The 16,191-nt window shown below is 36.4% G+C and overlaps 3 protein-coding genes across 3 annotated transcripts; 2 read left to right on the forward strand and 1 right to left on the reverse strand.

Annotated features, from left to right (window-relative positions):
• The first annotated feature begins 1,153 nt into the window (after positions 1 to 1,153).
• Positions 1,154 to 4,816, forward strand: cUnh6orf120 (chromosome Un C6orf120 homolog). Its single transcript, XM_079597079.1, has 2 exons — positions 1,154 to 1,306; positions 3,498 to 4,816. The coding sequence occupies exon 2, from the start codon at positions 3,536 to 3,538 to the stop codon at positions 4,094 to 4,096; it is 561 nt and encodes a 186-aa protein (XP_079453205.1). The 5' UTR covers positions 1,154 to 1,306; positions 3,498 to 3,535; the 3' UTR covers positions 4,097 to 4,816.
• A 601-nt stretch (positions 4,817 to 5,417) lies between these two features.
• mrpl4 (mitochondrial ribosomal protein L4) lies at positions 5,418 to 8,850 on the forward strand. Its single transcript, XM_079597171.1, has 9 exons — positions 5,418 to 5,632; positions 5,736 to 5,817; positions 6,247 to 6,415; positions 6,498 to 6,549; positions 6,683 to 6,800; positions 6,901 to 7,007; positions 7,994 to 8,103; positions 8,463 to 8,536; positions 8,660 to 8,850. Exons 1-9 carry the CDS (start codon positions 5,585 to 5,587, stop codon positions 8,803 to 8,805), a joined length of 906 nt encoding a protein of 301 aa, XP_079453297.1. The 5' UTR covers positions 5,418 to 5,584; the 3' UTR covers positions 8,806 to 8,850.
• Positions 8,851 to 8,960: 110 nt separating this feature from the next.
• Positions 8,961 to 15,244, reverse strand: hyls1 (HYLS1 centriolar and ciliogenesis associated). The gene is made up of 7 exons (XM_079597170.1): positions 12,746 to 15,244; positions 10,801 to 10,961; positions 9,723 to 9,768; positions 9,570 to 9,633; positions 9,315 to 9,396; positions 9,187 to 9,213; positions 8,961 to 9,100 (listed from the first exon to the last, which is right to left on the reverse strand). Exons 1-7 carry the CDS (start codon positions 15,183 to 15,185, stop codon positions 8,969 to 8,971), a joined length of 2,952 nt encoding a protein of 983 aa, XP_079453296.1. The 5' UTR covers positions 15,186 to 15,244; the 3' UTR covers positions 8,961 to 8,968.
• Positions 15,245 to 16,191: the final 947 nt, after the last annotated feature.

Here is a 16,191-nt window from a genome sequence, read left to right on the forward strand (position 1 = left end):
CTTTCTATATTAAACCAACAATATTTTTTTAACTGAATTACATTATCAGATTAAGAAAATAAGTACTTGTAATTAGATTATTTAAATTTAAAATACTCATAATCAGACTTCAGTTACTTTTTAATTGAGTAGGCCTATAATGTTATTCAATAAATTATTGATTTTCCCTAATTCTTTTTATCCATGTTTTAAATTTTCCTTTCTTAAAAAGTATATCGCTTAAATACATTCAGAAATTTGCAGACCAGTTAGTCAGGTGGCTCTAATTACATAGAAACAAAACATTTAACCTCTTAATTTACAGTAATCATTTCACTTTGAATGAGTATTTTCTTTGCAACTTTGCGTATCGAATCAACTCCTCGCGAACACATTAATTATTATTTAATTATCACTCAGTAAGGCTAATTTAAACATGCATAGCTATGTCTTCAGAAATCTTTTGTCTTTCAAACTCATTTTAATCATAGTTTTCTTATTTTATTTTATTTGAAAATAAATATGTTTAGCTCCTTCACAAACCCCAGTTTGGAAAACCCTTTTCAAAAGTATTCTAAAAGTAATTAAAAAACTAGTCCGATTATATTACCTAAAATGTGTATGAATTACGTTGCTAACTATTTTTTTTTATGTAATTTGAAATCAGTAACGGACTACAATTTGCAAATAATCTACTCAGCACTGCCTGTAGTCTCACTTATTGATATTTTACTGATGGGTATTTTATTTTAATCTGATTCTTATATATATATATATATATATATATATATATATATATATATATATATATATATATATATATATATATATATATATATATATTATTTTGTACTGTACACTGCAATAATTGTATTGTTTGGCACATTTCCCCCACTCAATTTTATTATTATTATCATTATTCATTTTTGTAATCTGTAGCCTATCCTTTTTGTTTGTGTTTTAATTGTGTGTGTAATGCTAATAATGTGCTTCTTTTGAAAAACTGAAAATTGTTCAACCGTGGTCACTCTTGTGGCTCTTTAAGGATAAGCACAATTTTCACACTCACTATTTTATTGAATACGTCAACTAATAATGTTTAACTTTCTAAATCCCAATCGCACAGGAGAATTCTGATTATTTGATGTAATGATATGTATGTCATTCCTGATCTGCTGTCCTCCTGTCAAACAGAGGGCGCTGTGGCGCGTTATAATGACATCATGTCCCAGAACGTGCAGAAGTCAACTCAACACCTGTAACAGAAAATTCCAAACATAACGACGCCGACTCTCCTTCCTCATGGATTATTTTTGACAATGCACCGGTAACTCAAAACAATACATGTCTGTGTTAGAACCTGTGTTAATTATGAATAGTTATTTTGCTTCAGTTTCATAAAAAACTACCGTTACTGGTCTGCTAGCCTGCTAGCTGAATAGCTGTCTTATTCTTTTGTGCAAGTTTCAAGAATTAACGTTAGATGGTGTTTTAATTTAGAAACGGAGAGTGTATAGTATATGGCATTGTGCAAATCATTTTTGTAGAGTAACGTTATATTTTTTTTAAAAAAAGGTCTTCTGAGGCTACACGGGTGTCTATTTTTAACATCGCTGTTATAACAAATACACCTTTAAATGGCATCTTTAAATTTCTGCTTTTACTTTCGACTGTTTATGCACAAGCAGTAACAAAACCTATCTAAAAGACAAACAAAATAGCTATTTTAAGACTCAATAGCATACGCCCTGAAACGAAGTTGCACAATTCGGTTATACATATTTACAGTTTCATTTGAATATGGGGTCTTGAAGCATATTTCTTTGGCAGGACTGACAGTACACGACCATGGCCATTGGCTGTGTGTGTGTGTGTGTGTGTGTGTGTGTGGCTGCTTTAAAATAGCGAGAGAGATATTTTTAGCAGTCAGTACAGATGTATGACGTGTCAAGTGGTGCCGTTTCACCATCATGCAAGGTTTAGATTCAGAAAAGCCTCTGGGGTGAAAGTCTCTTGGTCATGTCACAGGAAACGCATCACTCTAAGGCTTTTCAAATCAACAGTGTAATGAATCACACTTACGCAGATAACATATTTTCCCAGATTACCAAATCCAGATGAACACTAGTGAGACTATGTGGCACAATCTATATAAATACCAACAGATAGAATAGTGAACATTGGGTCGCTTTGTGTTTTTATTTGAAGAGACGGAAAACATAAAAAAAAACAATGCAAATCATCCCCTTCCAATTTCAAACAGTCAGGTCCCTCATCTGACCTATAACAAAAAAAATAAAAACAATCAAATATACTTGCAATAAAGGTGCGGCCTTGGCAATATTTTGGTGGAATTGTGTAGCGATGTATTAAGCACTGCACACACAGAGAAGTCCCTTTCAAACCAAACATTAGGCTATATCAACATCTACATGGAGAACTTTTTTGTCCTCAAGAAAGTGGATGCCATTGTTAGAAATTACTTTTAAGAGTTCATCTCTCTATCATTGTAATTCATTTACAGTAATTAATGATAGTTCAAATGAAATGTTATGTTTGTTTGATATTATTGACAGCTGTTTGGGGACAAAATCATTTATCCTTCCTGTACTGTAACAAAAGCCTTAATATATATCCTGCTTCTACTTTATTCACTTTATGATTGTTATGTTTAAATCAAGTGCTGTATGTATGTATATATATATATATATATATATATATATATATATGTATATGTGTGTGTGTGTGTGTGTGTGTGTGTGTGTGTGTGTGTGTGTGTGTGTGTGTGTGTGTGTATTAAATATTATTACAATTTAAAATAATGGTTTATTATTTGAATATACTTTAAAACATAACTTATTTCTGTGATGCAAAGCTGAATTTTGATCAGCCATTACTCCAGTCTTCAGTGTCACATGATCCCTCAGAATATATATATATAATGTTTTTTTGATGAATAAGAAGTTAAAAATTAACAGTATTTATTTCAAATATAAATATTTCGTACCAATTTACACTACCGTTCAAAAGTTTGGGGTCATTAGATTTCATCAAAGCAATTGATAATTTTATACAGCAAGGATGTTAAATTGATTTCATCAATGAATCCTGAAAAAAAGTATCTCAGGTTCCAAAAAATATTAAGCAGCAAAACTCTTTCCAACATTGATAACAAATCAGCATATTAGAATGATTTCTGAAGAATCATGTGACACTGAAGACTGGAGTGATGATGCTGAAAATTCAGCTTGGCATCACAGAAATAAATAATATTTTAAACAAGTGCTGTATTAGTTAACAAATTGTAAAGTTATATTACATTTTGTTCCTGATATCCAGCCTTGTGGTGGGATCATCATAACCTAAATTTGTAGTGTTCTAATCTGATTTCAGAATCTTTTTTTTCTTTTTCTTTTAAACAACCTATTTACATGATTTGATCCAATCCTTTTTTTTTTGCTTTTTTTTTTTGCTGGGCCCTGATGATACTAAACTAATATATATTTTTTTGACTGCAGGCAGCTTACAGGTGTAGCTGGGGTCTGGCAGCAGTGACATGGCGCTGTGCTGGGGTGGTTTGTTGGTGTTGGCGGCCCTCTCCCAGGCCCTGGGCTCTCTGCAGCTTTCAGAGGAGCATTCTGTGCCAGAAGAATGGGCCCTGCTCCATGTCGTGCAAGGCCACATAGGGGCGGGAAACTACAGCTACCTGCGTCTCAACCACGAAGGACGCATTATCCTGCACATGCTGAGCCTTAAAGGGGATGCGGATCTCTACGTCTCTGACAAGACGCTGCGGCCAAACTTTGATTCCTATAAGCTTCAGTCTACCACCTGCGGCCAGGATGTGGTGGTCGTCCCGGGGGATTTCCTTAGGCCTGTTGGAATCGGGATCTACGGACATCCCTCCTACATGGAGAGTGAGTTTGAGATGAAGGTGTTTTATGACCAGACAGCACTGAAAGAAGGTCAAATTGAGAGAAACTCTTATCCTTCAGATGAGACTCCTGGTCAGTCTCAACACTCTCAGGGCCCCGAGGATGTGATGGAAGAAGAGGAATCCATCCTGTGGACTATTCTAATTGGGATTCTTAAGATCATACTTGAAATTCTGTTCTAATTTTGATGTGCCAGCTGGCAAAATATCACATTTGCCACAACGTTCTTCCCATTTAGATCAAATAAACAGATTTTTTTTTTTGGGCCAGAGTTTTGACAGAGGATTAGAAATGCTTTGTCTGAAATTTTGTTTAAATATAGCGTGCTGCCTCAACCACTCTATAAGGATTAGGCTATGTTTATTTCTGCCATAATTTTCTTAATATGTCATCCAATTTGACTAACAGTTATAATTTGCATATCAACACAACTGATTACACTTGATAATGTTAAACAAAAGGTTCTTTCTTTTGACCTGATTTGTTCTCTTCTGACATTTTGAGTTAAAAAAAAACTGATGTGTGGCGCATTTTTTTGTCTTTTACTGACCTTGGGATGTAAATTCTAGGTTTTAAACTGCACTATGCAATCACACAAATCACCTTGTGATGAAGGTTGTACGGCTGTGCCTATTGTAAAGAAGAGTCTGTTGGCTAATAAACAGCAAAAAAAACTTCTGCACCTGTAGTTGTAAGATACAAATAAAAGAATCACTTATTTTTGAAAATTTCTCAGTGTTCAACATTACTTAGGATTGTGTTCAGCTTTTGTGTCATATACCGGTATGTGTTTTTTTGTGCAAATAAGGTGGGGTTTCCATTTAAAAAAATACCAAATGAGTGAGCTAGATAAAAACGGTAATTTAGGGTTGGTCACTGTTAATATAGTATGGTATTCCATGAATACTTAATTAGATCAGCTGTGTCTCTGAATAAATCACATCAACTATATTATAACTACATTATTATTGTTTTAGAAACAATGTACAGTAAGTATATTATTTTAGAATGTGAAGATACCTGTATATACAATAACATTATGCTCATCTCAATCTATGTATACTTATTAGAATACTACACACACACACACACATATATATATATATATATATATATGTATATATATACTGCCATTCAAAAATTTGGGATAATAAGATTTTTTATGTTTTTAAATTAAGTATTTTATGCTCACCAAGGCTGCATTTATTTGATAAAAAAACCCCACAAATATTGTGAAATATTATTACAATTTAAAATAATGGTTTTCTTTTTTAATATACTTTAAAATATTATTTATTTCTGTGATGCAAAGCTGAATTTTCACCAGCCATTATTCCAGTCGTCAGTGTCACATGATCCCTCACAAATCATTCTAATACGCCGTTCTTTTTAACTTTTTATGTATCAATGAATCCTGAAAAAAATCTTACAGGTTTTAAAAAATCATTAGGCAGCAAAACCGTTTCTAACATTGATAACAACTGAGTATCAAATCAGCATATTATAATGATTTCTGAAGGAACATGTGACAACAACGCGGCTTACGTCATATGTGGGCGACGGAATTGTGCGCACACCATCACGACCTTCCTGACAGGGAAACCAAATAATGTAAGAAGCTGAAATTATAACAACAGTGCATTTAGTATTTATTTTATTCATTCCGCATCATGTTTCGTGCCACGTTTGCAATATGTGGAAGAACAGTTGTTAAAAGGGTAAGTGCGCATGTAATTCGTCATATTAAACGCTTGTGCATACGATATTTTTGTTCATGCTGATACACACTGACTAGTTAAACCATGATTTTTCTCAAACCAGTTCATCTCATCGGTCTCTGGAGAAAGCGCGCTTCCATCAAATCTGCGACTCCCATCAAATCTCATCGGAGTCGCGGGACAAAGTAGGCAAAGCTTTGTTTATTTAATAGAGAATTATAATCCATTATTTTTCTGAGAAGAAAATGTATCTGGCGTTTCGAAGTGTTTTCAGTTCTACACTCCTACTTTCATCCTTGAGTTAAAAGTACACCCCGCTAAAAGTAGTTTTTACAAATATACCATAGTTACAGAACAGCTGCCACAATGAAACAGAACTTTCTATGAGCCATTATTATCTATAAAGCTATTCAACCAAATGACAGATGGAGAGCAAGGACAACCTATATTAATTTAATATAGGTTCACAGTAATAACAACTGAAGTATTTAAAGGATTGGAAGGAATGGCTTCCATGCTAAATTTTTGTACATTGTCAATGAAAGTGCAACAATGCCATTTAAAAATGCATGTGGTGTGTGTTTTCATCAAACTGAGCGTGTCTGAACTTTCAGAGAGGGCTCCTCCATCCGGCTCTGATCTTCCAGTTCTGCGCAGATGTGACGCTGATATCCCAGCTCACCTGGCACCCACTCAAACGTGGCTGGAGTCTTTGGCCAGTCTTGACAGTGAACCGCTTGGTGTGGTTGACCTACACCCTGATGTCTTCTCAGTGCCTGTTAGGTAAACCATTTAATCTTCTGAAGGATTTCAGGATGGAGTTATGCTGCAAACAAATGCAACTTTTTTCTGTTCCTTATAATAGGTTGGACATTCTCCATGCTGTAGAGGTCTGGCAACGTAATTTCAAGCGAATAGTAAGTAACCCTGAGGACCATTTTATGTTTCCCGGTTTGTCCATTAAGATACCGTCCAAATCATGTTCTATGAACCTCAGTCATATCGAATCATTGCGAATGAAATAAACGTATGTAATGTGATTTACTTTAGAGCCATGCAAAAGTCAAGTCAAGAGCTGAAGTCAGCGGTGGAGGCAGGAAACCTTGGAAACAAAAAGGAAGTGGGCGGGCACGACATGGAAGCATTCGTTCTCCACTATGGAGGGGAGGTGAGATATAATTTGACTTCAGTTTTAAACGCATAGATGTGACAATATATAACAGTGAACCCTCTGAATCACTAAACAAATGCTCTTCTTGCACATTCAGGAGGAGTAGCTCATGGTCCACGAGGACCAACCAGCTATTATTACATGTTGCCCATGAAGGTGCGGGTGCAAGGGCTGAAAATCGCCCTAACTGCCAAACTGGCTCAGGTGAGGGGGGGGGCTGCGCTCTAAAAGTCTTGCTTGCTTTGGAATGCACTTCAATATTATACTGTTTTATTATTTCATATTTTGTAGGTTTTTAATTTTTAAATGTTCAGTTGTCATTTCAATTTTAAGTATTAGTTATTTTATGTGTTTTATATATATATATATATATATATATATATATATATATATATATATATATATATATACATACATATTACAGTTCTATTTAGCTTTTACCCAGCAAACATTTGGACGTTTAATTACCGTTGAAAAGAAGTCCCTCCTACACATCCCGTCATGATTAAAACATAGTTCCAAAATGAAAGTCGAATGGACGTCTTTGACATTATCTGTTCTGTGCTACTTATTTTTACCGATTTATGCCATCCTACGTGACTATTTTTGGCCAGGGACTCGACGGTGCCATCGGACCAATGTTTGCTGGGTATTTTTTATTAGTTTTAGCTTTAGTAATTTTAGGACTTCTTAAATCTTAAGTTCCTAAAACTTTTTTTTCATGTAATTAATAAATAAAACTATTTTATTTCAGCTTTATTTCAATAAAAACTATTTTTAATAGTTTTAGTTAAAGCTACACTGTGTAGGAATTACTCCCATCTAGCGGTGAAATTGTATATGACTACCAACAGAATATTACTTTAGCTCTTCCCTTTCAGAGGGTGTTTTAACTCCTACAGTGGCCGTATTATTTCAAATCTGCCGGCAGTCATGAGTAATCTCCCCCTCGCATTCGTCACAGTGCCACTAAGTGTAAAAACATGGCTTCCGCCATTCGAGCAGCACACCCGTATGTATTATAAATGACAGATTCTACGCTTACGAGAATACTTGATTAGTTGGTAGAAGTAATTAATACATTAATAAGCACATATCATTTTTAAAGAACTAAGTGGTTTTTGTCAATACGTGAAAAGTGTTTTGGTTCATAAATATTCTGTTAGACAAAAGTCTCATTATTTTTCCAGGATTACCTTCATATTGTGGACTCACTGGAGATTCCCACTCTAGACCCCAACTATCTTCAGGACCTGGTCAAACACAGACAGTGGGGGGATTCAGTCCTCATCGTTGATGTGTAAGTCTGCAAGAGTGGATGTATATGCCGTTGCAAACCTGATATACATATTTGTTTCCTTAAAGGGATAGTTTACCCAAAAATGTAAAATACAGTCATTAATTACTTGCCCTCATGTCGTTCCAATCTGTTCATCATATAAAGCTATCGAGTCTCTTCAGAAAATTGACTAAACTGCTCAATTTATATGGATTAGTTTTACGATCTCTTGTCTTTATTAACTTTTTGAAGCATTCGAGTGGTAGTTGTGTAGACTGTCAATGGAGGGACAAAAATAACTCAATTTCATTCAAACACTCTTCATTTGTGGACTTTTGGGTTTAAATAATTTCTTCTTTTTTTGCATGCTTGCGTTCCAGAGGTGAAGAATTCCCTCAGAACATTCTCAAGGCAACCGAGAATATGAAAACAGTGAATATTATTCCAGCAATAGGTAAACAAACTAACCACATTATAAGCGCACATTTATTGAAGACTGAACATAAGGGAATGTGGCTTTTGTATTAAAGCTTCTGTGAAGTTGGAAAAACATATGCAATTTGTCTTGTTTTTACAGGTCTTAACGTTCACAGCATGTTGAAACACGAGAGCCTGGTTCTCACTCTGGAAGCTGTAAAATTTCTTGAAAAGAAGCTTCTTTGGCATGATGTGCGTTACACTCCCCTGTATCCCTTTAAACTCCCATACAGAGACCTGCCATGAACACAGCACTGATTTCAGAGTATTAAAATGTTTATTTCATAAAAACAGTGATCAAGTTGTCTCATTTCACATTCCACATGTTAAAAAAAGGTTAATATCATATGAATAAATAATAACATTAAGAGTATATAAAAGATAAGGCATCGGTGGAACATTCTTCATGTCAGGGATAGGAGATTTTTGTTGGGATAATGCCGTGTGCTAAATCATTTCGGATCTCCCATCTTAGAGCAGATCGCTTCTTCTCTGTTGGAACCACATAATTGTTGGGGATGAATGTCTTCTGAGGTCTCATCTGTAGAGACAAGAAAAAAAACACTCAGATTGAGAGAATCCAGGCAGTCCTTTCCAAAAATAAATATGTGGATATGTGTGTCTTACTGGTGGAGGCTGATACATGAGTTGTTCCTGAGAAAAATACAAATATTGTAATAAAAATCAAACTTGCACACATTAATACTCTAGTTTTTCTTAGCAAGCAGCCACTACTAAAACAAGTCCAGGATTACCCTGATGGCCCAGTGTAGCTCCTTCCTGCTCTTCTCTCCTGGAGGTTTAAACATCTCCCAGTCCTGCTTATATTGCAAATACCTGAGAAAGCAGTCAACACATTTAGATCAATGTTACGATCAGTCAGTGGGTTATCTATCACATTTCTAGTGTACATCCTTCAAATATTCTGAGATCTTTAACAGCAACTGAGCCAATAACAAGAGATTCAAGTCTTGAATCGTTTATTTATGACCAAATACAGGATGCCATACTTTGCCACTGGATCCGTTTTCTTCAAGTTCCTCGTGTGAGGATGATCAAAAACTGGCCGTATAACTGTGAAGAGAATCGGATTCTGTAAATGCATGCAAACTGACAGTCATGGGTCAAAGAAACCTAAAACTAGACATGAAAATGGAACTTACATGACTTTGGACGAGGGCGAATGTCACTCTCGCTGTGTGATCGTGTCTGTTGGAGGACAAGTGCGTAGAAATTAGTAGGGACGCTATAGAGTCATGTCCCTACCAATATCCAGTGACCACTAAAATTGTCCCTAGCAATAACTTTGATCAAACAATTAAAATATATTTTTATGCAGCCAATGTTGTTGCAATTTTGTCGCATCTGAAATGGGTCATACCACTGACATTGACTTATCAGGTTAAGTAAATACATTAGAAAACTGCATGCAATTTCAAGGACACGCATTTAATACATGAACCGAGAATATAAGGTAAGGTTAAAATATTCTATACATTTAAAAAATATGTGCGATTTATCCGTCAAACAGATATGTGTGAAATTTGTGTTCGTTTCTTTAGCAACAGTAGATTCCTTGTCTCATTTTCTTTCAAAATTTTCATTAGTTCAATTCATTTTTAATATTAAAATAAAGCGATGAGTTGAAGCCGACAGCCTCATTGGCAGCAGCGCTCCAACATATAATCGGAGTTTGAGTCCCGGCTCGGGGACCTTTCGCCATCCTGTCCCATATCCTCCCACTTTGCTTCCTGTCGATCACCTATAATGTCACCATAATTCCTCAACATACATTATATGCATGTACTCTGATGTAGGCGACTCTAAAGTTAAGTCTCTGTTATGCCTCCTTGTCTTCATTTCTTACCTTTAAAATATAACATTACAGAATTGATTAATTGTCAATATGAGCTAATAACCTTAGTCGATCCCTGAATAAAAGAATTTCAGTTATGCATGTATGCTTGTTTAGATAAGTTTAGAGAAAGCTAAATTGTAATAATGCTGATTGCATAATCAAGATTATGTTATGAATTATAAGTGAGATCCTACCAAATCTATAGGTAATGGCTTTAATATGACATGAAATTGCAATTAAAAGTCTATCATAAATGAACAAAAAATAAAATGGGGGTGGGGTGCTGCTTTTATATTACCATCAATGTCAAAATCAAACCAACGTTTTTTCCAAGGGCAATTCCGGTGTAAGACTGATAAGTAGGAAGACGTGTGTGTACTGACCATGCCTCTGATGTATTCCCGGAAAGCACTCGGGGGTTCCTCCGTCACAGAGCTGGATCTGCCACTGTAACTTCCTGTTTCTTCACTCTCCGAGTCATACTGCACACGAGATGCACCGATCCGCATGTGGTCCAAACGCTCCTCCAGCTCACTAACTGTACCTACAAAACATAAGCAAATGATTGCACACATCCTAAACATCTATGATATTATACATTATAGCCTGTTAGTTATATCTTTTGATATAGTATGTCAGTAGGAAATACCAGTTTACATTTCCAAACATTTGCCATTAATTGTAATAATCCAGTGAGATTTTTGTATGCCAGTCTGACAACAGCCGGTGCTCCACAAATGTAAACTTATATTTCCTACTGACACACTACAGCAAAATATATACATATTTTTTTTGCAGAGAATACTAACATGCTTAAAGGAGAACTCCGGTCAATTTTAACATTGAGCTCAATTTTTAGTAAATTTGGAGTGCTGTCAATACAGAGAACAACGACAAAAATCGGTGTTGCCTACACTGTGTTATCCTATTTTTAAAATTTGCACCCTATTGACTTCAATGGGGCAAATTTTAAACCTGCTTTTATTTCTCTTATCATCCTTGATGTGTCATTACAAGTGAACACGAGAGAATCTGACTGCAGTAGATGTGAAAGATATTCATAAAAATGATGTTAATTCAACAAGCGCACATACCTGTATTTAGTTCCTGTTTTCGGTCGAAGTCCAAAGTAGTCGATTGTCGAGTTCACGCGCGTGATCATTGGTAACTAAACCTATGCGCATGAACTCGACAATCGACTACTTTGGACTTCGACTGAAAACAGGAACTAAATACAGGTATGTGCGCTGGCTAAAATAACATAATTTTTATGAATATCTTTCACATCTACTGCAGTCAGATTCACTCGTGTTCACTCTGAAGGAATCACTCAACATGGCTGGGCACTTGTATGACACATCAAGGATGATAAGAGAAATAAAAGCAGGTTTAAAATTTGCCCCATTTAAGTCAATAGGGTGCCAATTTTAAAAATAGGATAACACAGTGTAGGCAACACCGATTTTTGTCGTTGTTCTCTGTATTGACAGCACTCCAAATTTACTAAAAATTGAGCTCAATGTCAAAATTGACCGGAGTTCTCCTTTAAGACTTTTGCACAGTACTGTATATATGTATATACAGTAGTCAACATTTGAAGTGGATCAAAAAAAAGTCAAGAATGGGTATTGTTCATGTATAACTTTGATGAAAGGTTTTGATATACTTCAAATGTTGACACATACATACATACATTCACACAACCATACAAAAGTTTAGGGTCAGTAAGATTTAAAAAAAAAAAAAATAATACTTGTATTCAGCAAGGACATGTCAAATTAATCAAAAGTGACAGTAAAGACATTAATAATGTACAATTTTTGTATCTATTTCATATAAATGCTGTCCTTTTCAACTTTCTATTCATCAAAGAATCCTGACAAAAATTGGTTCACACAAAAATATTAAGCTACACAACTGTTTTCAACATTGAAAATATTGTTTCTTGAGCAACAAATCAGCATATAAGAATGATTTCTGAAGGATTATGACACTGAAGGCTGGAGTAATGATGCTGAAAATGTACATTTGCCATCATAAGAATTGTGACATTTTAAAATATATTATTCAAACAGAAAACAGTTATTTCAAATGTAATAACATTTCACAATATTACTATTTTTACTGTATTTTTTATTTAATAGGACCATATCAATATTTAAGATGTTACACGCTTCCAAGCAGTATACGCATCTTCATAAGGAGTATTATATTATATGATAAAATTAATGTCTCCCCTCTACTTCCTCTGCAGCTGTACCTCTGAAAACTAAATAAATGTATACAAATAAACAAAACAAGCAAATCCCTGTAAACAGTGTAACACACCAAGGCAGCCAGAATAAGCGCTGACCCTCTTCCCCTTTGATCCGTCATCATATCCATCAACCCTCCTTTGAACTCTGCCCCTCCTGTGCCTCAAATTAAATGGGTGGTCAAGACTGTCCCGCAAAGCCTCAACCTCCAAACCATCATTGAAATATGCCACATTTTGTGTTCCAGCGTCATTCCCTGTGGGAGTCTCCTGCGGGTCGGCTTCATGACCTTCGCTTGGCGTGTCAGGAAATTGATGACCAACATCCTGAGATCCATCATGGCTTTGATCAGTACAGTGTACGGCTACATCTTTCCTATCATCCGGTGATTTTGCCGGAGCTCCTCCGTCAGATGTTTCTAATGCTTGATCGTCTCTGAACCACACCAGACTCCTGTCATCCTCATAATCACGAGCATCTAAGACCGACTCGCTCTCCTCTTCTAATCCAGCCAGAGTGCAGTCGTCTCTATAGTCCACTTCCTCTGGGTCTCCGTCTTTAGACGAGTCTGGTCTGTACGTGCCATAACCGGACGTTAAAATGCTTGCGGCGGGGCTGCCCAGACTTTCGTGAAAATCCTCATCATAGATGTCTTTAGTTTCCTTCTTCTGTCGTACATCAGCATGCTCTTCTTCCCAAGCTGGTAACATGTTCTGATCGTCTTCCTCTTCTTTCTGCGAATGGCCACTGGATATTGTCGCATAATCATCATCACTTGCCCATGACTTCCTGTCCAGGTCCCAACTCTCCTTTTCCCCAACAGGTGCGTCAAAAAACCAGTCTATCTCCTCTTTTTCTTTACTTCCTCCTTTAAAGACTTCCTCATCCTCTGCCATCCCACTTTCATGTTCATCTGCTCCTGATCTGTTCTCTGACAGATTGACATCTCTGCTTATATCTTCGTCTTTTTCATCACGCTTTCCAAGTTCTGTCTCTTTGTCATATTCATTGATAAAGCATTCTCTCTCTTCCTCTTCACTGTTTCCATCTCCAAAACCATCCCTCTCCTGTTCCTCATTGCTGTCAGGGTTTTCCTCTGTACTGTCTTTTGCGAAAAAGTCTTTTTCCTCTTCGTCATTCATGTCTTCCTCGTTTTTAGGTTCTTTCTCATTCGGTTTGCTGTTCTCTGATCCCTCGCTTTCAGAGTTTCCTGTGCTCTCTTTCTTCACAAAAGATTTGTCTTGTTCTTCTTCCCCACTTCCACTTGTGCTCTCTTCCTTGGTGAGACCCTCTTTCTTTTCATCACTGTCCGAATCTTTACCTGCACACTTTTCTTCACTATTTGAGTCTTCTTTTGGAAAACACTCTTCTTCTTCTTCTTCTTCTTCACTTTCCTCTACACTCTCCTGATCTTTCTCGCTCTCTGAATCATTGCTTTGGGCTTTGTTCTCCTCAGAGTTTTCATCATTGACAGAGCTCTCTTTCTCCTCCTCACTATCCTCTTCCTCCTCACTTTCTTCTAGATCGTCCTCGTCCTTCTTTTTATTCCTTTTCCCCTGTGTACACAGCTCAAACTCTTCTTCCTCGTCTCGACTTCCTCCTTCCTCCCCTTCACTTTCTTCCCATTGACTTTCTTCTTCCTTTTCCTCTTCCTCACTTGTTACTCCTTTTTTCTCTTCACTTTCTTCTTTCTCTTCGCTTTCCTTTCTCTTTTCCTCTACTTCACTTTTTTCTTCCTCCTCTGAAAGTTCTTCTCCGTTTTTCACCTCTTCACTTCCTTCTTCCTCTCCCTCCACTTTACTTTCTTCTTCAAGCTCTTTTACTATTTCTTCCTCTTCGCTCTCTTTTTCATCATCTTCACTTTCTTCATCTTCACTCTCTTTAACTTCCTCTTTATTCTCATGTCCCGTTTCTTCCTCTTCACTTTCTTTTCCTTTTTGCTCCTCTTCAAACTCTCTTTCCTCAGCTTCACTTTCTTCTTCCTCCTCTTCACTTTCTTCCTCATCGTCATTCTCTAGTCCTGTTTCCTCCTCTTCACTTTCTTCTTCCTCCTCTTCAAACTCTTTTTCCTCATCTTCACTCTCTTCCTCCTCATAAATCTCTTTTTCCTCATCTTCATTCTCTTTGCCTTTTCCCTCCTCCTCTTTTTCTTGATCCGTTCTTGTTATCTTTATGCCTTTTTCCATTTCATCTTCTATGAAACATTCTCTATCGACCTCACTTCCGTCTTCATCTGCCTTAGGATTTGTTTCAGCCTGTACATATTTCTTCTTCTCCAACTCATTCCCTTGAAGCGTTTCCTTCATCCTCTCCTTTTTATCATCTCCCATTACAAATCTTTCCTTCTCATCATTATTGTCTTTTTCAGGCTTTCTCTCAATCCTTCTGTTTTCTTTCTTATCATAGTCTCTATCTTCCCCCTCACTTTCCCGATCTGTCCAGAAAGAAGAGGACAGGGATCCTTCGTCGTCCTTGCTTTCATTTTCCAAATGGCTGTCAAAAGCTTTATACATCTTGAGGTAGATGGAAAGATCTCTCTTTTAGCCCTCAGTAAGAAAATGAAATCCTCTTCTGAAGCAGAAGCAGATGGCTGAGAGGGAGGGGGAATGTAACTAAGAAGATTACTGATAAGATTACTGGGTTTATAATAAGGCTAATTGCACCACCTGGTGTATGGGAGGTATTATTACTACCATACTACTCTTCAGGATATGTACACTACCTTTCAAATGTTTGTGGTCAGTGTTGTTTTACTGTATTTTCAATCTAATAAATGCAGCCTTGGTGGATTAGTATTCCTGAAACATAATGACTGGACTCACCAGAATCTTCACTATGCGTTGACTCATCACAGACATGAGACCGACCTTGATGCTTTCTATATAAGGAGAAAGAAAATAATGTTTATCATTGCACATGCGCATGGATGATGATGTTGTTTTTTTACTTTAACTATCAAATCAAGAAATTATTAAACGTTTCCCCACCTTAACACTTTCCTTTTAATCACAGGCTTCAAATGAGCCCGATGTTCTCTATCAGGACTTGTCATCTCACTCCCATCCAAAACTGAGTGAAATATTTCAGAAGGGGCTTCCTCAGTCTCCAGCCTGTTGGGTGCCGTGGAGGGCCGAGCTGGTCTGTGAGCAACTGAGTTCCGTGAATATGAATCATAGTAGTGATTCATACCAGTATCTCTGTGATCGTCCTCATTAAATGTGGAGGTGAAAATCTAGGAATGGAAATAGGAAAATACATATTGCGTACACAGTCCTAGAACGATTATATGCGTTTAAGTCAACATGAAATCAAAATAGTTCAATTCAATTCTTGTTTTTTTTATGGAATATTGCAGTTTATATTGTTTTTATATCGATTTATCCGTGCACATTTTTTATTTTTATTCATGCGTCTCATAATCTTTAATCAAAATAAAGATTTAATGCCAGGACCATGCAACAACATCTCTTCTTTGATGATGTGTTTACTGGCATGAGGGCGGGACAACCTGTCACTCAC

The sequence above is a fragment of the Phoxinus phoxinus genome (assembly GCF_949152265.1).
Source record: "Phoxinus phoxinus genome assembly, chromosome: 22".
NCBI classification, from domain to species: Eukaryota; Metazoa; Chordata; class Actinopteri; order Cypriniformes; family Leuciscidae; genus Phoxinus; species Phoxinus phoxinus.